Genomic DNA, 25,541 nt, shown 5'->3' on the forward strand with positions numbered 1-25,541 from the left:
GCCTAGGCAAAATTCTTGATGGGCTTTTGTTACATCCCAGCCTTTGTATAAGGGCACTGGTTTTTAATATTTAACCACTTAGTCAGTACTGAAACAGTTGTTAGTGAGACCTGGCCTGCCACACACTTCCACCATGTCTCAGATGGAAAGGGAAAGTGCCTTAGATTGGCTGTGGGCCAAGCACTAAGCATGGGCCATGCCATCATCTGCATAGGGCACAAATTCACCTCAGCCTTTACTTAGCCATAAACCAAATCCTTCATCCAGATAAGGGGTAGCCCATACAGACTTCAAAAGAACTACTTAAAACCCAGAAAACTTTGTAACTGGGCCCTTGAGCCACTTGCTTAGGCCCACTCCCACCCTGTGGAGTGCTTTCTCAGTTTAATAAATCCCTGCTTTTGCTTTCGCAGCTTCGTTCCTTTGTTACTTTGTGCATTTTGTCCAACTTTTCGTTCCAAATGCCAGAAACCTGGACGACTCACACTCAAGGCCCTCCTTCCGGTGACAAAACTGCTATAAAGGTTTCTAATGCTTACTCTAGGTTTCTGTATTTGTAGTAGACTGGTAATGGGACCATCACTAGCCCCAGCTCATACAGAATAAAACTGTATATCATACATCAAACGTTACTGAACATACTTTATTAATGGCCTCTTTCAGTGTTTTAATTATTTATGAACAGCAGTGATCCCTAAAACACTGAGATAATTTGTATTGGCTTTTGATCCTAGAGGTTTTGATTAATGATACCAACTTACTTAGTAATCATTTATCCTATATCAAGAAAATTAGATTGAAAGAACAAATCTGGTTATTAGAACATTAGATTCCTAAATAAAACTTTTTTTTTTTTTTTTTTTTAAGACAGAGTCTCACTCTGTCAGCAGGCTGCAGTGCAGTGGTGCGATCTCGGCTCACTGTAACCTCCACCTCCCGGGTTCAAGCAATTCTCCTGCCTCAGCCTCCTGAGTAGCTGGGACTACAGGCACATGCCACCACACTCAGCTAATTTGTGTGTGTGTGTGTGTGCATATATATATATATATATATTTTTTTTTTTTTTTTTTTTAGTAGAAATGAGGTTTCACCATGTTGGCCAGGCTGGTCTTGAACTCCTGACCTCAAGTGATCTGCCTGCCTTGGCCTCCCAAAGTGTTGGGATTACAGGCGTGAGCCACCACGCCCCGCCAATAAAAATTCTTTATCGTAGGGGAGGAACTCAGCTCCTACGCTTATCCCACTTTCAACTGTTCTAAAGAGACCACAATTTAACAATATTTTCTGAAAGTCATGGAGTAAAATTAAGCCTAATTGTGACAGTCTAGACCCAAAGGCTCATTTTAAAATGTCCTAGAGCTCAGAGGTGATGAGGAATAAGAAGAAGGAGACCAGGTTGTGTGGCTGTCCGATGAAAAACTCATTTCTATAAAGAAGGGAGAGGGCCTGGGCTGTGGAGGCTCAGCATTACCACAGTCTCGGGATGACTGCCAGCCTAAGACAGACTGAATTAAGTGAAGTCCAGACAGCTTCCGAGCAAGACCATCTGTCTCTCCTTTCCCCAAGATTTTCATTCAAGCCAAGTGATGAAACTGCTCTCTTCTTCCTTTTTTTCCACTAAAGTTGCTGCTTTCAAGGTGTCACGACTTTTGAAAGATGGGCTGAACTGCTAGAGGTGCTCAGAGAGACTAGAGTTCAAAATAGATGCCATTTAATTTTATATTTTACAAATATTTTATCACTCATAGGACACAGCTTGATAACCATCATAATATGTTTTTATTGATGAGTGAATGGATAGGTATTTTTTTTAATCATCGTAAGTTTATGTTTTGCATGGGCTCATTCTGTTCTCCTGGAAATCAGAAGAAAAATATGGTACACAATGATCCCATCTATCCCTGCCAAACCTTGGCCCTGTGATTTATCTACCATGCCCGGTGTTGAAAAATGTGCTCAGAAAACTCACATATTCTGAGAAATATTCTCAGAAAACTAAAAGTATAAACTTATTCTCAGACACCAGGTAAGAAATGGGTTGTTTGGGGTCGTTTCATTCTAATCTCTAGTATAATGACTGAGTCTAAATTCTGGTTTTCATAGTTTTTTTTGGTTTGTGCATATGCAGGCAGTCTGAGACAGACTATATTTGGATTTAAAAAGGATTTCTGTGTATCAAACAAGACAACTCTGTAACCATAACAATAAGGGATCACCAGTTAATTCTGGACTGGATTCCCCAGAACTGGACTAATTAATGTGAGGACGTAAAATCCCAGTATCTCCTATGTTTGGATATGTCAGAGACCAAGATGCTTTCCTCCCAATAAACAGTCAACTCATATGTTAGAGGCCTATTTAAATAATCCTTTGTTGGACAGCCCCACAAACAGGTATCCACACCACATACACCCCAGCTCTGGCCCGTGCCCCATCACTTCCCCAGGAATGATGTAAGACTATAAAGAGCAAAGTTTACGAAGCCCAGAACTGGCACTGTTTATACAGAAAGGGAGATCCATCAGTAGCATGACTCTTTAATCATTGTTATTTACAATTTATCATCTGACAGACTTACAGAGAATAAATAAAGAAAAGAAAATATACAATTGGTATCACGTTTCTTTTTCTAATACAGAGAAATTTTACGTATTCTATTTGGAACGTCTATGATAGTTTTAAGCAGAAATTAAATCCATTTGCTCTTTACCCCTTGACAAGACACATCATCTTCCAAAGCCTGCAGAAGGGGGCCCAGATGTTTCCTCATCACAGGAAGGGTGCACCACATCACCGCAGAAACTCAGTCCTCAGAAAAAGTTACCAGGCAACAAGGTAGAAGAATAGGATATCATGAATAATAAAGGACATATAATGGATAGGCTAGATTACAGACTCTTGGTGTGTTTGCAGGAAGCCAACTTTCAATTGTGTCCAAGCCTGTTTTCAAGAAAACAGTTTTTCACTGAAAGTGATTACCTTATCCCATTGTGCTTCCCTTGAGTCTCTGCAAATTCTTCCTTGACATGTTCATTGTGATTGTGGATGAGCACAGCCTAGCTTGGGACTCAGATTATTTTCCTGCAAGGCACCTGACATTGTTGCATGTTGTTGACAAGGTGTCTGTCTGCAGGAGAAACTAGATAGCTTGTTTCAAATAGGCTGGGTATGAGGCCAGAGTCTGGTCTCTCCTTTTGATTTGGTGTCCTGTGGAGAACTACCTTTCATTGCTGTCTAAATGCCTCAAAAAATTAAGCAGCTCTATAGATCAATTTCTCCATCAAAAAGTATACAAACAGAGAATGCACCTCACCAGGTACAAGTCTGAGTATTTTTTTCTCTTTCCTCATTTGAAAATAAACTCTCCATGTTACAGCAAAACCATTCTCCCTACATTCACTCTAGTTAACTGGATGAGAAGTTTTTGTTTCCATCTTATGTTCGTTCAAAAAAACAACATTCAGCAAATATTTATCAAGTGCTTACAATGACCTAGAAACTTAATAAGACACACATTGTTATAACCTTGACCCCTTAAATAGGGGACTTAAAAATGTCAATCATAAAACTCAAAACTGTAAACCACAAAACTGGAGTTTCAACTTCTCCCCAGGTTGCTGCTGTATTTGCAATTAATTTGGTCTAATATGGTTGTTATTCCATTTAATAACAGCTATTTAGGCAAATAAAACCTCTCTACCACTCTGAAAATAGTATTTTATCAAACATTAGGAGTCTATACCATCGTATTCTGTTCTCTCCACAAGCTATTTCCAGTGCCATTAACTAAGTGCCAACTAACTCTTGACTGAAATACTGGTTTACTCTAAACTCCTCATTTTGTCCCCAGTGCTAATCGTACTCACATAGAAGAAGCAGGAAGCATCTAGAATATCCTGCTACCTGGTTTTCTAGGCAACAAGCTATGAACAGGTCTTACTGTCTTTTGTGTTGCCTAATCTTTCTAAGTTTGTCTTGGATTGTTTCAGATGCCAAACAGCCAAACAAATCAGAAAATTTAGAAGCAGTGTAGGCAGGGTATTGCTCATGACAAAGGAACACATTAGTGTGTTAATAGTCTCTCTAAAACTGTAGAACTTTATCCAGATAGTATCTTTCCTGTTGTATCCAAGCAAGGCCAGATTACAAATTAGCAAGAATTAAAAATATCCAGCAACTAAATGAATATGTGTGGAAAAACTGGCGAAATTGAAAAAAGGTCTGTAGTTTAGTTAACAGTATTATGCCAATGATAATTTTCTGGTTCTGAAAATGGACTAAGTGAAATGTTATAAACAGGGAAAACTGGATCTAGGGTAAGGCCACTCTACTATTTTTGAACATCTTGTGAGCCTTAAGTTCTTTCAAAATAACAAGCTTTTTGTTTTTTTTTTTTAAAGGATACAGCAACTCAACAATTCCCCACTGCTCTTTGGCACCAAGTAATGCAGCTAATTGTAGCAGAAAACTCAAAATGCCAGAAATCAAATCACCATTAACCACTCCAATCTCTTTCCTTCTCAATTCAGCTCTTGAAAACATTTACTAAGTGAAAAACACATTAATCTGTTCTTATAAAAATGTTACATTTCTATTCAGAAGGATTTCCCAGCAAAAATAAGGATCTGCATCTTCCTGCAGATGCAGAAACATTAGAGACCTACCATATGCACTGCCATAGGACAGAAGTCTTACTAAAAAGGAAAGACTAGGATGGCAAATTCCAGGTCTATAAATTCGATTTACGATCAAAGACTTAGTAGCCATGTATTGCAATTTTCTTTTTTTCTTTTATTTTTGTAGTTTTGGGCAAAACATTCACTGTTCTGTTTTAGTATACTTCCTTGGAACATCTTCATCTCTTTCCATTTTGTGGACACTCCCCTTCTTCTATTCTCCTTTACTCAAAACATATGGTTTAGACCCACATCATGGCTTTCTTGTGGGAAGCCTGGATGGGACTAGAAAAACACATGTTTCCAACATGGTGCATATCTGTTTGTGCAGATATCAGACAAGATTTAATCTTGTCTAACTTATGTGTATTGTTTTGATGTTTGCCTGTGGTTATTCTGGGCACAGCAATGGTGGGCATTATTGAAAATGAACTTTGTTGACAGGTGAAAGATAATAGAACATGAAGATTTATGAACTACCATAAGCTCCACATTTCTGGGTCTTCATTTCCAAAGCAGCACTTGGAAAACCAAGCCCAGTTCAGGCAAAGAGTTCCTTTCTTCTCACCAGCATTTGAAATGGTCCAAGAATATACCCGATGCTCAAACCACCTTCCTCACCCACTTCTTCTGAAATGAAAAGGTCATTCCCTGATGGTTGGTATATCTTTTCCAAAAGGAACTTCCCCTTTCTTAAAATTCTGAAAAATTCCTTTCCATTTCATACACTGAACCTGACTTCATTTCTTAATATTTTTATCATCTCTATCATCCAGAATTTCTTCTTTCTCCATCCATATTTATCTTTTACTTCAAGATACTTACTTTCCTATTCCCTTTCAAAACTCCTTCTTGTTTCAAAATGGATTCCCAATGGCTCCAGCTACTCCTGTTTCTATCTTGCTCGACTTGACCTTCCCCTGTGACTTTCCTGTGCACTCTCCGTTGCCCCTTTTTATGTAGCCTCCTTTCTAGCCCTGACCTTCCTCCATATTCAGTCATATGCACATTCGCGTATCCTTTTTTTTCACCCCACTTGCATACAATCCTCTTCTTTATACAGTCTTATATACTTGCAAGTGATTTTTCCACAACATTAAAACCACATTTTGCTCCTCAGGCACCTCTTTGCACTCTAGATCTTTCCTGATCACATATGTGTCTGGATAGCACATCAAGTTTCAGACCTAGCTATCAGCACATTAGCCAGCAAGAATATAAGTTTAGATCTGACAATCCCAAAACACAATCTGCACATAAAATAATTCACATATATCATGAAGAAGCTAACTTACTGCAAAGGTAATAAGGCCCCACAGTTTCTGATCATTTTTTTCTATCTCCTTTTCCAAATAAGTCCTAGCTTCATTCCTCTAATTCAAATCTGAACTACTTTCAAATTCTACATACTAGGCCCTCACCATGTATTCTGTTGGGTTGCTTGGATTTGTGCTACTAAACTCTAAAGGCATGACTAAGCTAGAAACTAAACCTGTGTCTGTAATACAAAGTTCTCAGTGCCAGAAGTTGAAGCCTTCCTCATCCCAGAAAAGGATACGGATATGTATTACATGATAATACATATTGGGCAGCCATCTGAAACGGATTACTTCTGTGACTCAAGGCCGGGAAAATTCAGACATTGTAAGTTCATTTTAAATACGATTTTTTTTAAAAAAAAATATGGAATCATAGAATAACCCAGTGAACTGGTGCAGAATCATAAAAAAGAATAAGTGGAGAGATTTTAGGCAAAGGAAGATAAAATAATATTATTTTATCTTGCTCCATAAGAGGTCATGGTGTGGTCTGGATATAGCCCTACCAGAGGCATGTGGATAAAGAAGAATAGGCTGCAGGTCCTGAGTTCAAGTCCCTTTAATTCTAATGAAGCTAATACTTATCTTGAAAGTGGAGTGTGGCAGGTCCCAAGGTATCTAGCCCTGCACATACCAAATATGCTAATGTATTTGGAAACACCTGGTAAACCTAAGGCACAATACAAATGGCATGTGTTACTATTACTACCATTACAGTGATTTCTTCCATGGTCTCTTTTGCTGACTACAATTTTCAGAGCAAGAAATGACAAGATTACTAAATCCATCAGTTATAGATCCAATTTTCCAGTGAGTACTGGACATATCAGAACCAGAAAAGACCTCAAAACCATTTAATCTAATTTCCTCATCCTATAAATAAGAAAACAAAATGCAGAAAGACCAAGTGATTTAGCCAAGATGACACACTTAGTGTGAAGCAGAAAGAGGATTAAAGCTCCCAAACCAATGCTCTCTTGACTCTCAAACCAATGATTTCTCCACAGTTAGTCCTGGGATAGACTAAAGCCCAAAGGCATAGGACAACTATGGGGAAAGGACATTTGCTAGGATCAGAAGATGACCTGCAAAATGGAGCCTGTGGACTTGGGATCTATGCTTATGCTGTGGCATGGAGCAATGCTGAAAGCTGAATGGGGAAATACACATGTTCCTGAGAAACTGTTGTAGAAGGTAAACTGGTGAGGGCAACAGAGGCAGACCCAAGGGGTCAAGGCTATTCCTTCTCAGCTTGGGAAGCTGATTTGTAATGTTTTCTTGTTTCTCCTCAACTGGAATTAAGAGTTCCTTTTTCCAGCTTCCCACTAAATCTGAGGATTTGTGGAGTATGAAAGCTCAGAATCTGCTCTGAGCCTTCTTGACAGTGGCTCTGTTTCCATGAATTCTGAAGCCACAGCCTTGAGCTTTCTTTTCTGCTGGTCACGCCATCTCAGAGGCAAGAGTGTGTATACTCAGCAGTAGCAACAGATGTTCATCCTGTGCCTCTCCAGAATCAAGGACTCTCGGAGTTAGAAGGACATTAAACATTGTCTCATACCACCATCTACTTTGTGTTTGAAAACCTCCATTTTCCTTGCATTGTTCTTGAGCCTCTATCTTAACCTTTCCAGCGACAAGAGACTCCTCACCTCTGGTGGCAGCCCATTTATCCTTGTATGTTCTGAGTGCTTCATTTTCCCCAATAAGGAATGGAAATCAGTCTCCCTGTAACTTCTCCACATTAGTCCTAGGACAACTTTTTTGGGGACACTCAGAACAGATCTATTCCCTCTTAGACAAGGCCATTAGGTATTTATGCCTGAGAAATTCAGCCCCAAGCCCAAAGATCCCACAGAGGCTTCATCCTTGAAAACAGCAGGAGATTTGGACAAGATGAACTCAAGAGTCTACCATCAAGATATCAAAACTTCAGAATTTACTGATTAAAAACTCAGATTCTCACTAAAACACACACATGAAAATATCTGAACAAGACAAAGAAGAGAACCCTCTTACAAAATCACAAATAAATGGTGGATAGCATGTCTGTTATGTGTCCTCCATTGACCTCCTTTCCTATGTCCATTATCTATCCATGAATCCTTCCATCCATGAGGTACTTTTTTTTTTTTTGTAAATGACAATCCCCCTTCATACAGTCTTGCAGCAGACATTCTTTCCTATCTACATCCCCAGTTGTTTCATATATGAACTTCAATCCTGACCCCTGCCCATGAATGAACAGAACACCGATTTCAAGAAATTGGGGGTTTTCAAGAGTATATCATTCACTTTGACAGGAGAGAGAAATACAAACAGTGAGACATGTCCAGAGGCCAAATTAGAAAACCACCTGTGATTAGTTGCTGAATTCTGAGTCCTCAGATTCTCCACATCTATCAAGTGTTTTCCTAAACTTAATCTCATGTTTCCCAAGACATTAGTATTCTTCAAGTTTTTCTTTCTGAACATTCTTTTAGAATGACATGGAAAAATATTGTAGAATCTGCACATTTATAAGCACAAGCATAGTTAACCTTTATAAATTATCTGAATTTTCTAGCCTTTGTTATCCAACACTTTGGTATATCAAGTAAGATTTTCTTTTACTAGATTGTATCTGCCCTAGGCTTTTTTTTTCCTTTTTTAGTTCTTTAATGTAAAAAAAAAAAAAAAGTATATATGAGTCAGGGGTAGGGAGTGGGGGTGACCAGGAAAAGAGAGCAAAGCAAACAAGCCTCTGTCTCTCAGGTTCATTAAATGTCCAGATGGAGTGGCATAGGCATGGGTGAGTGGTAGGTCTTGTAGGGAGGACCTGAGCCATAGGAATGTGGCCAGGCACTGACAGCATCACTCATCGCCTTGTTGAAGGAGCAGAAGGTGGATTTCTTGGAATGAGGGACGGTTCTTCGTATCTCTTCTCCAGCAGCTGAGCATCAGCTTATACACAGAGTCAGGGCAAATGGCTGGTTGAGGGAGGTAAGTCTTTGGGAACAAAAATAAAGGAAAACAAAAGAGAGAGAGAGAGAGAGAGAGATAATATTACAAAGATGGGGGAAAGGGAAGTATCTTTGCATCATGGTTTGATTTGCCCCCTGCCCACTTTCTCGAACTTGATAACTGAAATGGGTGTGGTGTCCATTTTTCCTACTCGTGCAAGTTCTGAATCATATCAGCCCTTTTCTTTTTTTTTATTTATTATTATTATACTTCAGGTATATCTCCCAATGCTATCCCTCCCCCCTACCCCCACCCCACAGCAGTCCCCAGAGTGTGATGTTCCCCTTCCTGTGTCCATGTGTTCTCATTGTTCACTTCCCACCTATGAGTGAGAATATGCGGTGTTTGGTTTTTTGTCCTTGCGATAGTTTACTGAGAATGATGATTTCCAATTTCATCCATGTCCCTACAAAGGACATGAACTCATCATTTTTTATGGCTGCATAGTATTCCATGGTGTATATGTGCCACATTTTCTTAATCCAGTCTATCATTGTTGGACATTTGGGTTGGTTCCAAGTCTTTGCTATTGTGAATAATGCCGCAATAAACATACGTGTGCATGTGTCTTTATAGCAGCATGATTTACAGTCCTTTGGGTATATACCCAGTAGTGAGATGGCTGGGTCAAATGGTATTTCTAGTTCTAGATCCCTGAGGAATCGCCACACTGACTTCCACGAGGGTTGAACTAGTCTACAGTCCCACCAACAATGTAAAAGTGTTCCTATTTCTCCACATCCTCTCCAGCACATGTTGTTTCCTGATTTTTTAATGATTGCCATTCTAACTGGTGTGAGATGGTATCTCATTGTGGTTTTGATTTGCATTTCTCTGATGGCCAGTGATGGTGAGCATCTTTTTCATGTGTTTTTTGGCTGCATAAATGTCTTCTTTTGAGAACTGTCTGTTCATGTCCTTCGCCCACTTTTTGATGGGGTTGTTTGAAAAAAACATATCAGCCCTTTTCTAAGCTGTTCCATTTGTCTTCTGCAGTTCTCTGGAGCAGAATTTTTTGATGGGCCATTATGTAGTCCCTACCTTCATGCAAAAGATGAAACAACCAAAAAGAGACCAAATCTTCCATTTATGGGCAACCCATATTGAAGTTCATATTGGCTGAGCCAATCATGGCAGAGGCAGAAAACAACATTTTTCTTTGGCCCACTCATTTATCTTATGTACTCGGGAGTACATTTTCCTTTCACTGTAGTAAGAAGGCAAATTGCCTCATAACCAAGATAGCTAATTTAGACTCCCTGCTGCCAAAATATTTACAGAGTATCAGGATACAATTAAATTCTGAGACCCCTCTCTCATTTTTAATATGCATAATGTATTGTCTCTTGTCAATCCCTTAACTATCTTTGGCTTGCTTGGATCTATTCAAGCCACAGAAGATCCACTTTTTATTGTCTGCAAGATCCTTCCCTAGCTATTATCCTTTTCCTGGTAAAGATACCATAATCCAAGGGTATGCAGTTGCCAGGCCCCTTTGGGGAGGTGCAGTGCTGTAGTTACTGGCAAGCATTAAATTTCAGATCTCACAGGAATTTTAAATCTAAGCCACCCAAAAAAAAGCTTGGAGTATCTTGGCTAGGAATTCAGACTCCTGGGGAGCTTGGAAACTCATCGTTCCCTGAGTCCTGAGATGTCACAATACTGGGCCCAGAGATGCCTTCCAAGAGCAACAAGTTTAGGATATATCTGCCCATTTTCGGACATCCAAGTCTAGAAACATTGCTAGATAGTCAAAACCAACCCCATTTCTTATACTAAGCTATATTTTTAATGAATGCTAATACGTCCCTTTTACACTTTTATTTTTTGACCCAGAAGAAAAACCACATGGTCTAGATCAAGAAATAGATAAAACATGAGAGATAAGACTTTGTTTCCTGCTACCTCTGAGTTGGGGAGAAACCTGACATGACCCTTTATGCTCTCCAAGAGTCAGTGAGTTGACACATAGATAAAGCAGAGTGTATGGATGCCTGGGGAGGATACTGGTCTTTCACATCATCTGGATAGTTAGTGACAAAGACTATCATCTGGATAGTCTGTCTTCCATCTTGGCCCACTCCTGCTAAGTCAGGACTTGCCATTCTCCATCCTTCAAGGTACACAGGTCCACATCCATTCATCCTCAACAGTTCTTACCTGCCTCCCTTGGTCTCGGAAGAACTCTCCAGTATTCTCAATAACCTGTTCATCTGACAGCTGGGAATAGGGCTGTTCCTGACAAAAGGTGAAAGTCTCCCACAAAGTAACCCCAAAGGCCCACACATCACTTGCCGTAGTGAACTTGCCCTATTTAAGTAAAGAAAAGAATGGGAAATCAGAATAACCTGTGCACAACAACAACCGGTTAAATTTCATAATCTGGAGCTATACCCCTTCCCCCACCACAGGCAAGGAATTCTGAAAATGCCAAGATGTGCATGGAGTATTTAGAAACAGCCCATTCTCTCATTCTCATGATCTCAGCTTGATTCTGTTTCTCTGGGGATGAGATCCAAGAGCTGAAAAAAATGCAGCCATAAGCTATTTGACTCTGCAACTGAGTGTTAGGTCAACCTTTCAACTCTAGGGTAGCCTTGGGAAAATGCTCCTGAGAAAGGCAAAATCTGAATGGGAAGTCAATGGTTTTTATGTTAGAGATAGAGGAATCTAGTTTAAGTGCCTACAGTGAATCCAGGACTCTCATTTACCCGTTCAGTGATAATCACAGTGTTGAAAGATAGACTTTAACAAGTGACAGCAATGAGATTCAGGTGTAAATTGCATGCATTGACTACTCACATTTTCTACTCAATACAGACAACAACATTGTGAAGTGGATGATATTATTTATTATTAAATATTTTTTCCTTTGAGAAATGGGGTCTCATTATGTTGCCCAGCCTGGAGTGCAATGGCCAGTCACACGTTTGATCTCATTACTGATCAACATGGGAGTTTTGACCTCCTCTGTTTCTGACCTGAGCTGGCTCATCCCTCTTTAGGCAACCTGGTGGTCCACTGCTCCTAGGGGTGACCATATTAATGCCAAACTTAGTGAGGACACCCAATAGTCATAGCGCAGCACAGCCCAGATTTTCATCCTCCTGCCTCAGCCTCCTGAGTAGCTGGGACTACAGGTACATACCACCATGCCAGTTATCCTTATTTTTTAGATCAGAAAAATGAAACAGGAGAGGTTTCCCAGATTCTTCTGGTTAATAAGACCATTAGTAGTGGAAAAACTGGATTTGAACCAAGGTCCTCTGAATGTCAGTCTAATATATTGTTTTGAACACCACATAATACCTTCAGGGAGAGTAATGCCTAACTATCCCATTAGAAATGGGTAAAATATAGCAATGCACATATATAGGTGAAAACGATCTTTATAAGGATTTATGTGAACTGGTGTACATCACAGCATCATTCATAATAGCAGGAAATTGGAAAGTACTTAAATATCAAATTATAGAGGCATTATTAAGTTATAGTATATATCTACACAATGGAATATTATGCAGATAATAAAATGTTAAGTTAAAAATAGAGAGAGAGAATTGTATGGCATAGTGTCATCCCAATTATGTAATATACATCACATATATGTACATATGTATATAAATGCATGCATAGAAAAAAAATTGCATGCATAGAAAAAATATATGTATAGAAAAAAATCCTCAAAGAAAATATACCAAAGTATTGATAGTGGTTATCTTGGTGAGTGGAAGGGAATAACTATACATTTTTTATTTCAAAATTAATTTACAAATCCTATAAGAATATTAGCAGGAAATAAGCAGATTAATCATAAATGAACAAAACCAAATTGGTCCAGACTTTTCTCTGGAATGTTACACAAGAAAAAAGATAAAATAACATGTACATGGCATTGTAGGAAGTAAAAGTGTATAGTCTAATGAGTCTATAAATCGGCTGAGTGGTTGTAAAATCAACAATAAAAAGTCTCAGGTATGCATGGACAGAAAATATACCTCTAAGAGAGATATTTGGAAAAAATTACTCACTTATGGTATGGAATATCAAGAATCAAATAAAAATTATAAAGCAAAGAATGATGAACTTAAAAAGAACATGTTGAAAAGTATTGAAATACAATTATAGGAATTAGTCTATATAATTATGAGAAACATGCTTATGAAACTAATGGAGAAGAAAATATTTTGTATAGGTAACATTTCTTTAAATGATAAGGTTTTTAATATCTTAAATTAAGAAAAATCACTAGGTAGAAATGATAAAGAGAAACAAAGATAATAAATCTCTTATACTTTTTAACTTGTCTCCCTAAATTTTTATAAGAGTGTTAATTTTTTAGCAGAAATAGGCAAGCATTAAATAATAAGAATTAGTACACAAAGAAAATAATTTCAAATCAGAGAAAATATTACAGTCTATTGAGTTTGCCTCCTGCTGTCTCAGGTTTGTCTCCATGTGTCATGCGTGCGAGCCCACAAGCCAGTTGTTAGATAGGGCTTTAAAATGCTGAGAACTTACCAGCAAGATACTCTCCCAAGACATCCAACGGATAGGGAGCACTGCCCGGCCCTGGATCCGGTAATAGTCACCACTGTACAGGTTCCTGCTCATTCCAAAGTCAGCTATCTTGATTGTGTAGTTCTTACCCACTAAACAGTTTCGTGTGGCCAGATCTCGGTGAACAAAATTAAGAGAGGAAAGGTACTTCATGCCAGAGGCAATTTGGGTAGCCATAAACTTCAGATTGGTGTAACTGAGGAAATAGACAAGAAGACAGAAGGTAGCCTATGGAAACAGGAAGATGTGAAAGGTACACATTCTAAAATTGGTATCAACAAACTAGGGTTGAAAGCTCAACATTCTTTCTCTACTCTTGATGAATCCCTTGCATTGCCCCAAAGGGCAGCTGCTCCATTATTCCCTGCACACTGACTTCCCCCACCATCCCAGAACAGTGATACACTTTAAGGCCCACTGCTCCCTATTTTCAGATCCCAGGTTACTCTCATGACCACAGGGAGGAGACGGAAGACCTGGCTTGTTTACCTGACAGTGGGTACATTGCTGGAGGAAGAATTAGGGGGCTCGTGGCGGGAAAGAAACTGATTGAGATCTCCATTCTCCATGTATTCAGTGATCATGCAGAGAGGGTCATCAGTGATACACACAGCTAATAGATGGATGATGTTTGGGTCCTTGAGCCGAGACATGATCTTTATCTCCTTAAGAAAATCATTCCTTGGGAGGATACAGACATAGATAAATTCAGAAGTTGCCAGAGTCAGAATCAAGAGAGAGAAGAATGCACACCAACGTCTATTCCTGGACATTATGCCAAATCTTGTTTCCCTTTGGATAATTTTTGAGAGGACAGAGAAATTGACACCTGGATCTGTCTCATTCTATTCCTCCTGAAATATCATGGACCTTTATTCAATTGTAATGTTTTTGAGAACAAGATCCATGACTTATTCACATTTCTATCCCTCACATCTAACAAAATCCTTGCCACACAGAAAGTGATTAATATTTGCTGAATCAAAAATAGGCTGCTAAAAACCACTCTACAGAGTAAAACGTTTCACTGAAAATCATATCTTAAGTGCACGAGGATATTTACCTTTTTTTTTTTTTAAAGCCATGGGGTCACTCTATTACCAGTGAAGAAACTTTGTATGATGTGAACAACCATGCTTTGGCTTATCTGATTACTCTTTATTTTCTCGCACTGACTTTTCTTAATGCAGTACGAACCATCAGTCAGTTGCAACATGTATTTAGTAGCCTGTCCAAAACAGAGCTCTTTAAAGGCTGTGGTGGTAGTCATGTCAAAAGAAATATTCATTTGACCAAGACTAATAATTGTTTGAGTACATGGTGACAGACACCCTTGGGTCATAAAGTAGCAAGATTTTGTTAGTGAGGCCTCTAGCCCACATTCCCAAAACTGTTGGAGCAGATGAGTTATAAGCCCTCCAAGAGTTTGCTAGGAATCCTGGACTGGAAGTCATACTATGTCAACATAAACCACTGGAATCAATGCAGTCCTGATGCAACAACTCTCCTCTTTCATTGCCCCTTCTGTCTCAAACCAGGGGTTTCCATGGCTTGGGAGGGTTCACAGTCATGGCCATCCATCATTGCTAAGGACACAGGTGGAGGAATGGCAAACTTCACCAATTGGAACAACAGAGAAAGGCTTTGTCATATCCTATGTCCTGTGGTTTGGTTTTGTTTTGTTTCCCCTCATGCCACTTTCTCCAATCATGTGCTAAGATTAATATAAGAAATACTTCATCTCTCTATAAGACCCAGAGAATGTCACTTTTTATTCTTACCAGTATCTTAAAGATTGAAATTATCAGTTAAATTTCTAAAGCCTCGTTTCATTTCCCCACCTTTCTCTCTTCTCTATCATACATCCTGTCCATTGCAAGACTTTTAGTGAAGTCTATCACCATTCTTGGAATTTATGATAATTTGGAAAATAAGAATAATAAACTTTTTTTTACTATGAATATCAGTGAGACAAATCAAGACAACACGAATGGGAAAATGCATATGTTATCCAGGTGTGGAGATTTCTCTGGGACACATACAGCCAGCTTTCAACCAGCTTGTCTCTCTGGGTGAGGATTAACTCACCATTATTGTAATGGAAAGGCTGTCAGACAATGGAGTGTGGCTGGAAACTGCAATTTATGTAGAAAAAGATCCAAGAGATTATTAGCCAGTTTGGAAAACTGCTAGAGAACCGTGGATCCTTTTGCTCTGAGGTTCATAGATAATTTTCCAAATAGAGGTAGCTTCTCATTTTGAGGGTTGCTGGAGATAGAAGAAAAGGAGCATAAAAGAGAAAAAAGGGATGAGAAAATAAATAGAAATGTGAAAAAAGGAGACTGGAAGAGGCTTAGCAAGAAAGTCATGTGTGATTCTGAAGACTTTGTCAAGAGGAGGTAATGACATGCAGGAGTATGTCTGTGTATAAAGACCAAAGAAGTACACATCTAGACAGTTATATATGTTGGGAACAAGTACAGTGCTTGTGCACAGGGGGTTAGAAAGTAAATATGTGGCAAATACAATGGAAAATGTACCTTTGTGTTTGAGAGAGGTGGAGAAAATGATGAGGACTGCTGACCCCATCAGAATAAGAAAAAAGGATAACAGTGGAAATGGGAGGCAGCTCACTGACCTTCCCACCTCAAAAGAAAAAATTGCTCAAAAGTATCCAGGAGTATTCCTGGTCCTAAAGACGAAATACATAAAGGAAATTTCAAAATTTAGACCACAGACCTGGCATTCTTGTTGGCATCTGCTCGGAGCATTTTCACAGCCACCAGGACAGGCTGGTTGGCACTGACATCTAGGGCAAAATCTTTGTCTTTGAATTTTTCCATTCCCTCCACTTCACAGAGATGAACCTAGACAAAAGTCATCTAGTCTCAGCATCATCATTTCTCCTGAAGATGTCTCAGTACTCTTTCTGGGCATTTCCTGGAGATAAACTAACTCTTACAACTCAGGCAAAATGATCAAAAGACCAATAAGAAGATATGTGTAATATATCTATGATTCAAATAATTGATAAGATTAAAAACAATGGTAGAGTACTCAGCTAATATGCTACTTTCCTGCCTTAGAAATACACATTGATTGGAACATTAAGTGAATGAATGAATCAATAACAATATTATATTATAGCATAGCCCAATATAAAATGTCTTTTATTACAAATGCTTGAACTTCGATTCATTAGTCACTGGATCATGTAAAACATAAGGCAATTTCCTAAAATAATCCCTTAGTATAGGGTTTAGCACTATAAGCAACCCCTGTGTATTAGTAACAGTATAACAGATGTGGGTTTTCAACCTAGGGGACAGAATGAGTACATGTCACACCATGAACAGATAACATGGGTCCCTCCACTTCTTGCAACACCAGACCTATCTAAGGAGAGAACATGAGATCCACACTGAAAACCAGTAACACGTCTTAGGAAACCAAATGTTTTATTTGGAATTTAGATGGCAGTGGTGAAGAGTTCCTATTAGAATTCAAAACATTGCTTTGAGCTCCCAGAAGGTTCATGTGACTGATGCAAGAATGAAAAGTTTAATAATGCATGCATCACTCTGAGGGCAAATGAAAAGAGTACTCCTCCTTATCTTAGTTGGTGATTCATTCCCTAGTGGCTGACTCTGGGACCAAAGGCAGGGGCGAGGTTGTTTTTGACCATTTTACATATAACTCCCATTAAAGGGGAAAAAAACAAAGTGGCTATTGAGCAGCAGAATGTTCCTGGACAGTTCATAAAAGATGATCACATCTTCTGGATCTGACCCTCCGTAATCTATTGTAAACATTTTTGAAAATATTGAATGTTTTTCTAGATATCTGAAGTCTAGTGACTTGCCTGCCTTAAAAACTCCTGTACAGAAATCAGAAGTCCCAGGAATTCCACAGCTATTTGACAAAGATGAGGCTGACCCAATACTGGAATCCAGAGGACAATGCAAGGAGAGACAAGTGGAAGAGACATTCTGTTGTGAATCCACCTCTGGAAGGGTCTCTTTGTTCTACTGATCATTTTTATCCAACCACCTCCTTCAAGCTATAAGGGACTGGAGGCCCCACTCAAAGAATCAACTCACCTCCCCAAACTGTCCTTCTCCCAGCTTCTCTTTGAAAGTTAAGAGTTTCCTGGGGAACTCCTCCACAGCCACGTCTTTTCCTGAGAGCAGGTCCATGGTGACGGCAGGCACTGAGTACGTGTTGCCTCCTGTCACTCCTTGGAGGTTCACTATGTCGGCCTCTGCATAGTGGGGCACCCCCTCAGGGCCACTGGGCTGGACTGGCTTCACAACACCACTGCAGCCTGGGAAGACAAGGGCAATGAGCCTCATTCCATGGAGTGTCTTTGGAGCTCTCTTCAGGAAGGAACTCTGAGAGGAGGGCTAAAACATGCCCCTGTGAAAGCCTAACCTGCTTCATGGCATTCTTACTTGGAAAATGGTTTTGCTTCCTCTAGAGATTTTCTTGTGGCCTTCGGAATGTAGAACATCATTTTATTTCTCATTCTTTTCCTCATAATACATGATCATTAACAAATTCTGTGGCTAAACTTGTGGAATTGTGTGGTGAAGCTATAGGAAGGCTCATAGTATATCAGGGTGGGAATATTAAAGGTTGAAGATTTAATAACTTATTTCCTTAATTTTAAGACACTGTTATTGACTTAAAAACTGATTTTAGGTATAAAATACTTTCAGATTAAAGACATATGATCTAGCTTAAGACATATTCTAACCTAAAAAAACCTTAAAATATGAGGTGGAGGATGTTTTAGACTTAGGAAATAGGTAAATTACTTCCATTCACCCCAAGAAATAAATTAGTTTATATCCTTTATTCTTGCTGTCTCTGTGAAATTACTTGAATTTAGCTGCTCTTTCATGTCTTCTATCCATTGAATAATAAAATAGATGCAAGTTTCCTTTTATCCTTTGAAAAGACCCCTCAGGCTCCTTCCTGTAAAATCCTATGCTCTTGAATTTAGTCCTGTCTGCTTCTATATCCAGCTCAGGCCTAGCTCCTCTCTCCTGAACACTACAAGTTCTTTTCTACTGACTCGGGTCCCTCAGGTTGATGATCTTATAGAAAAGTTGCTCTGAGCTAAAGAGGTGACTCCAGCTTCCCTTCTGATACGACTCTGCATCATTTTTTGAAAGACATTGCAATTTGAATCAACTGACACTACTTACTATTTTACCTGTTTTATTGTTTTATTTCAATGCTTTTATTGAGAAAAGGCGAGAAATATTTTACTCTCATAATAAAATCTCATATTACTCTAATAAATGTTTACCAAAGAGAAATAAACAAAAAATAGATAGCTCAAGTAGTTATTTATTTTAGTTATTTAAATGGCTACACCACTGGGAATTTCGGAATGTCTTTAGCTTCATTTATTTATTTATTTCTCCAGGTGAAAATCTAGTCCTGCCTTTACCCACTCATGAAATTTGGTGTTGAGTGAGTACTCTATCTGGACTTTCTCACTTTCCCGACATGTAAAATGAGGTTAGACTGGTTGGACTGTTTAGGTTCTTCTGGTGTTAACACCTAAATCACATTTTATTTATTTATTTTTCTTTCTTTTCTGCTACGTGGGTCCCTCCACACATCTTATATTCAGTAGCAAAGGAGAGGTGCTCAAATTAGGCCAGGAGCAGCGGCAGACCAAATCTAGAAAGAGAATGTGGACTTCTTAGGAGGTTAGCAGAGACTAAAAATAGATGCAATGAACTGGGAGCAGGCGTGTCATACCTACCTGATGCTTGTTGAGGTTTCTCCCTCGACCCCCTGCCCACCACATCATCCTCACCTGACTCCTCCTCCCCTGGAGCAAATTCTGGGAGTTTTCGTATCAGCCTGGATGGCTCCTGGTAGTCAGGGCGAAGGGGAAAGATGCGATCGTAAGTCGAGTTGGACTCTTGTTCACTAGGTGATGAGGAGCGGTTGTTGTTGAACATGCTAGAATCACTTGGCAGGGAAAGGCTGACTGTCATTTCATCATCCAGCATCCTCCGAGAAGCCTGGAAGAGAAAAACAAGGAGAAAGGCACGTTGGCACAAAAGAGATGGTCAATTCCTCCTCTTCTTAAACTCAGCTCTTCCACTCAAATGAAATAACTCTTTACTACTGTTTAACCCCAGCAACATTGCACGTGCTAGGAATGCAGTCTGGTTCCACAAATGCCTGTGTTGTAGAAACTTAGAATAATCCTTCATTTCTTCAAGGTAGAATTTGATCTTCTAATTTCTATGATGTGCTTCCTGAAACACTTTAAAAAAAAAAAAAAAAGAAGAAGATTATCTCCATGATGCTATAAGAACCTATCAGTAGCCAAAGATCTCAATCTTATAGAGTTTTCTATGTTTTATTAAATGATGGGTTTTCCTGGCTTATCCTTTAACTACTTGGTTTTGGAATAGACATAAATTATTTATTAACTTAATACATGTGCTATAACATGATGAATCAATAGTTCTACTTGATCATTCTGACACCCTAGATTAGGATAATACCCACCACTGACCCATATTTTCACTAACCAAAAATAAAATGGCTACAACATGGGACAGGAAAGCCCCAGGTGTTCAGAGATAACAATGTGACTTACACCTAATAAGGGAGGGAGAACAACAAAGCAACTACTTCTGTGGTATCTTATCTAATATAACCTGCCTGCTCCATCAAAAGGCAAATGCCAGCATTTGCATGTATGTGACTATTTGGGTTTAAACATGTAAAATGCTCCACTCCAGCAAACACAGCTTGGGTGTTCAATGGCGAAACTCAGATGTGCACTTTTCCACTAGACTGAGAAGGTCTTTTGTTGCAGTAATATCCCCAGTACTAAGCATGAAGCTCAGAACAAAGTAGGTACTCAATATATGTGGGTTGAATCTCTCAAAGAAGGAATGTTGAGGACACCATCAAAAGTATCCTACAAATAATGCTACAGTCTACAGCTATGTTAAGTAATGTTCTTAGAATGTATGTGTGTACGTAATGATTTTTCACATAAAATTTTGTTCCCAGGAAGAAATCCTGGGTGTCATTCCAGAGCACCTTGAGTCATCTTACTCAGGACGTACAGGGGTAGAATTTCTTGGAGGACCAAGTTAAATATTCAAAGGCTAAATGTTTGCTCTACCTTTTACCTGGAGATTCCAACATTTCTCTCTTAACCCATGAAAATATTCCAACAGGCCTCAGAATAAAGACTCAGAGAAGTATGGTAAATTGCGGCTCAAATAAAGAGAAAAAGAGCTCATACAGCAGAGAACACAGACCTTCCCCCCTTGGCTAAAATGTGGTCCTAACAGAGTATTTAAGAAGGTCACATATCCTCTTCAAGCAGTTCAATGAACCTTCAGTTCACCACCACCCTCACTCTGGAATATCTCATTAAACACTAGTGTGTTCCAGCATTCTAAAGGGGGAAAAATTTTGATATTCGCCTCATTCATGCCTTGAGACATACTCATGACAGCGAGTGAGTCTCTGTGGATTCTGTCTTTCAGTCTTCTGTTGCTATTTGCGAATTGAAAGCTTTAAGTGTTTTCAGACTGGTAGACATACTTGTGGGAAGCAAGGAGACCTTCTCTTCCATGAAATATTCCTTCCTAAAAACCTTAAAACAAACATCAACCATCTCAGGAACCTGAGGGTGGAACAGGTCAGAAGGAATTGCAGGCTACTCATCAGGATTGCTCCTCCTTACCCCTGATTTGAGGCATTTTTCTCCCATCCTGCATCTAGAAAGCTCTGGAGACTCAAGCCCATTCTCATGGTGCCCTTTCCTCTCCTCTGGAATAGAGGTTCCACACAGGCATTAGTCTCCTCTGAGACCCCACTCCCAAACACAGAAATCAATCAGAATTTCTCCTCCTTCCTCTTCCCTGCCCTCAGGAGGCAGGTCAAAGCCCCACAGCTCAGAGTTTCTGTGGCCTCTACTAGTCCATGTCTATTGAGAGGAACTAATTGACCAGGAGAGATGACCATGGCCAAAGCTAGAAACACTTAATCATCAGCAGGCCCCAAAAGAATCAGACACTAAGCAGCAGTGGGTTGCTATTTGGTCCAAGGGAGTTGCTATTTGGTCCGAGAAACCAAGACAAGTCACAGATATTCCATCTTTGATGAAATGAATGTAGTTTTGAAGAAAGAAATCAATGCATTTCAATATTAACAATTGGAAAAAGCATAGAAAACTGGACACCAGTTGTATGACCTTAAGCACATCACATTTTCTCATCAGAAAAATAGTTAAACATAACAATGCCTATGAGTTATTACTCAATGAGGTGTATATAAAATTATGCATGAGGAAAAAGTCTGTTTCCTGTAAAGTGTTAGACAATGTAAAAAGTTATTCAGATCATTCGGCATAGACAGAGTCTGAAGAGTGACTCAGAGGGATACATAATCACAACCTTCAAGTACATCAAAGTAGAAATAGAATAGTGAGAAACTTGGCTTGAATATTAATGAAGCTGGATGTTTTTCTACACACACACACACACACACACACACACACCCCAAACAGACAAGCGAAGTGAAAAAGACGAGAAGGAACTTCAACAGCATTATCAGAAATTTCAGCTTGGCATTAGGAGAGTAATTCTTAACCTTGAATGTGCATCAGAAGCACTTGTTAAACTTTTTTTTAAATATGGATGCCTGGACTCCACCCAAAATCCAGTGAATCCGAATCTTCAAGGAAAATGCCTGAGTTGAGATTCAATGTATTAAGAAGAGTTTTCTGCATTTCCAAGGAAGGTTAGGAAGGTCTCAACATCTCCACTCTAAAAATGAGAAAATAGACTTAGCTAATTCTTTTCTGGCTTCATTCCTATGTTTGTTGGTAGCCTCAGTTAACTCCAACCATTAATAAATGTTTGCAATTTGCCTTTTACTCCTGGGGCAACAGTGGCTTAAGAAAGAAAGGAGCAGTTTCTTGTATCATGACCGTTCTGCACCTCCTCACCTTCTCCAGCATTTTCTGCCAGAACTGCCTCCAGAGGATGATGACAATGATGGCCAGGAGGATAAAGATGATGGCCACCAAGCAGCCAATCAGGATCCGAGTGTTGCTGTCATCAACTTTAAGCATTGGATCTGTGACCAGGGAGAAAAGGCAGAGAATACAATCATCTCACGAGTCAAGTAAAAGTATGAGGGACTGGACTGGAAACATGGAGGTAGACCCTGTTCCTTGAGGATAATTATGGAAGATGCCACCTTAATACTTCTGCTTATTCTTGCTCTTGCTACTGTTTTATTACCTTTTTTTTTTTTTTCCTGAGACAGAGTCATGTTCTGTCCCTCAGGATGGAGTGCAATGGCGTGATCTCGACTCACTGCAACTTCCCCTTCCCAGGTTCAAGCAATTCTGCCTCAGCCTCCTGAGTAGTTGGGATTACAGGCATGCGCCACTACGCCCGGCTAATTTTTGTATCTTTAGTAGAGATGGGGTTTCTCCATGTTGGCCAGGCTGGTCTCGAACTCCTGACCTCGTGATCTGCCTGCCTCTGCCTCCCAAAGTGCTGGGATTACAGGTGTGAGCCACCACGCCCATCCTGTTTATTACTTTGTTCCCATATCCTATTTCCCTCTTCCATAAGACAGTAGTCTCCCCCTCCCCATGTGTCAGACAGAATAATGGTGAGTTTTTCTATCCTTCCCAAAATTTTGTCTCTGTATTATTATGGCCTGAGTCTGCAGTCCCTTAATCACACCTCGTGAAAAACAGGTGAGGAACCAGTTTCACTCTCTGCATTCTTTGAGACATGCCAAGGTAGCTGAAAGTCCTCTTTGGACACGTTCAATCCCACATGTTTCCCACATTGCTGGCTAGTGTCATCAATGACTGCCTAAAGCAATGCATACGTGGCATGTTTATCTCCAGATGGAGAGATCAGCATTTTGTTTCTTAGATTTCCACCCCTCCTTAGAAATACCCACTATGGGTCTTTCTGACCTAGGAATTTCTGACCTAGGAATGTCCCTTTCCCTGTTTCTGACCCCAAATTCCCAAACTTTCATGGAGAAATTGGGACAACTCCAGACTCTGCCTCAGCTGAAGAAGCACATGAATCCGTAGTGAAGAGAGTATATTTGGATCCATAACTTGGAGGTAGACAGTCCTACCTTTCCAGGGCTACTCTTCATCCAAAGCCAACTGGTGTAAAGCCTCCCACACAGCCAGGGCTTTGCAACTCTCTACCCTTCTTCAGCCCCCAGTAAGTCCCTTCAAATTAATTTGTGTAATTAGGAATCACACATACCATAGGTTGTAGGTGCCATAGGAGAGGTGGGCAGGGCTTCAGAGTTGTTGTACATTGCAGCATCTGTTATAAAACAAGGGTGAGTCAGAGCCAGGGAGAAGACAGCTAGTGTTTTCTCTGAAGGCATATTGTGACCTAGCACATTACAAAATCAATTTAGTGAGTTGCCATCAGTCTTTTAAAAAGATAAAATCATAAATACATTGAATAAAAAAATCACCATTTCTCTAAATAGTAAAAGCAAGTTTTCCTTTGTAAAATTTTTGTTTCACATATTACATACTAGATGCTATGGTACAAAAAAGTTTAAGAAACAGCAATTCAAAGGGCTGTGACCACACATTATCATAAAGCATAAGAAGCAGGACCCAAATTCAGTGAAAATATAGAGAGAATATAGCGGGTAAGTGAGCAAGGGACAGATATAGTGTTAAGATGCTTTTTCCTTCAAGGATATTAGATTGTTTATAAAAGAGTCTCCACTATGCCTCATTGGCCTAGCCCTTCAATTTATGAATTAAGGCTTAATCTTTATAGATATTTACTGACATTGGAGTGTCCTTTACTGTGATTTTGCAGCTTTTGAGACTAAACCACAAAAGTGTATTTGCCAGATTGATGTTGGCAGCTTTGCCAGAGTTTTTCTCTCTGATTTGTCTAATCAAGGGGGTCACAAATTAGAATACGTATTTCCTTTCTAAGAGACATTTCTTCCAGGTATCCTAATTTTTCTTCTTCTTAACATTATTATATAAATAAGGAGGTATCTGGCCTCTGCATGTGCTTTCTGAGTTCGGTTGTCAGGCTCCAGTGAAAACTAATATTATTATGCATTGGATTTAAAACTCAAGAGACCCCAGGAGTCAAGAGACTCCAGGAGTCAAAATTATAGCTATGGTTCATAGCTATAATTAGCTATAATAAGTGTACCAATTACTATGCCAGGAGAATCCCTGAGGATGGGTGGGAATCTATTTGTCCCCCAGTTAACACTTACATTGTAAGTGGCATGACTTTGAGCATCTTGATTTCTACTCTCAGTATTCAGATAAAACAATCAATCAACTTACTCTTAGATTAAATCATTAGCACAGAAGGCATTTAAACACCAAACCTGTTTTCCTAAAAATATGCTCTATTTTCTTATCAGTACATCTTAATAAGCAAACCATCTTGAAATTTTTTTCCCTTAAAAATCAAATCTGAAAGGATAGGTTCTTCTGGTTTATTATTATTATTATTATTATTATTATTTTTAAACAGGGTCTCACTCTGTCACCCAGGCTGGAGTGCAGTGGTGCAATCTCAACCCACTGCAAGCTCTGCCTCCAGGGCTCGGGTGATCTTCCCACCTCAGCCTCCCAAGTAGCTGGGACTACAAGCACGTGCCACCACACCCAGCTAACCTTTGTGTTTTTTATAGAGACAGAGTTTCGCCATGTTGCCCAGGCTAGTCTCAAACTCTTGAGTACAAGCAATCCTCCTGCCTTGGCCTCCCAAAGTGTGGTTTATCTTTAAATTAGTCTCTTTCTCTCTTTTATGTTATTTTACACCTGGACTTTTCTTCCAGGCCCAGTACAAGTCTCATTCCTTTGATGCTGTCTATGACAAACCCACTCTAGTGCCTCTCTCCTTCTGACCATTTATTGTTCATTTTGCCTTGGACATTTCTTTTTTTAAAA

General features: G+C 39.4%; 1 protein-coding gene across 6 annotated transcripts in view; it reads right to left on the minus strand.

Annotated features, from left to right (window-relative positions):
* Positions 1–2,521: 2,521 nt before the first annotated feature.
* DDR2 (discoidin domain receptor tyrosine kinase 2) overlaps positions 2,522–25,541 on the minus strand; it is a 153,501-nt gene continuing 130,481 nt past the window's right edge. For all 6 annotated transcript variants that reach the window (XM_054503331.2, XM_063649449.1, XM_063649446.1 and 3 more), the window contains 9 exons: positions 23,860–23,922; positions 22,560–22,690; positions 19,389–19,599; positions 17,656–17,879; positions 16,295–16,422; positions 14,045–14,236; positions 13,517–13,751; positions 11,156–11,305; positions 2,522–8,980 (listed from right to left, as the gene is read on the minus strand). In XM_054503331.2, coding sequence (XP_054359306.1) covers positions 8,846–8,980; positions 11,156–11,305; positions 13,517–13,751; positions 14,045–14,236; positions 16,295–16,422; positions 17,656–17,879; positions 19,389–19,599; positions 22,560–22,690; positions 23,860–23,922 — 1,469 coding nt within the window. In that variant the 3' untranslated portion in view covers positions 2,522–8,845. The remainder of the gene's footprint in view (positions 8,981–11,155; positions 11,306–13,516; positions 13,752–14,044; positions 14,237–16,294; positions 16,423–17,655; positions 17,880–19,388; positions 19,600–22,559; positions 22,691–23,859; positions 23,923–25,541) is intronic.

This window comes from Pongo pygmaeus, chromosome 1 (assembly GCF_028885625.2).
Source record: "Pongo pygmaeus isolate AG05252 chromosome 1, NHGRI_mPonPyg2-v2.0_pri, whole genome shotgun sequence".
Taxonomy (NCBI): domain Eukaryota; kingdom Metazoa; phylum Chordata; class Mammalia; order Primates; family Hominidae; genus Pongo; species Pongo pygmaeus.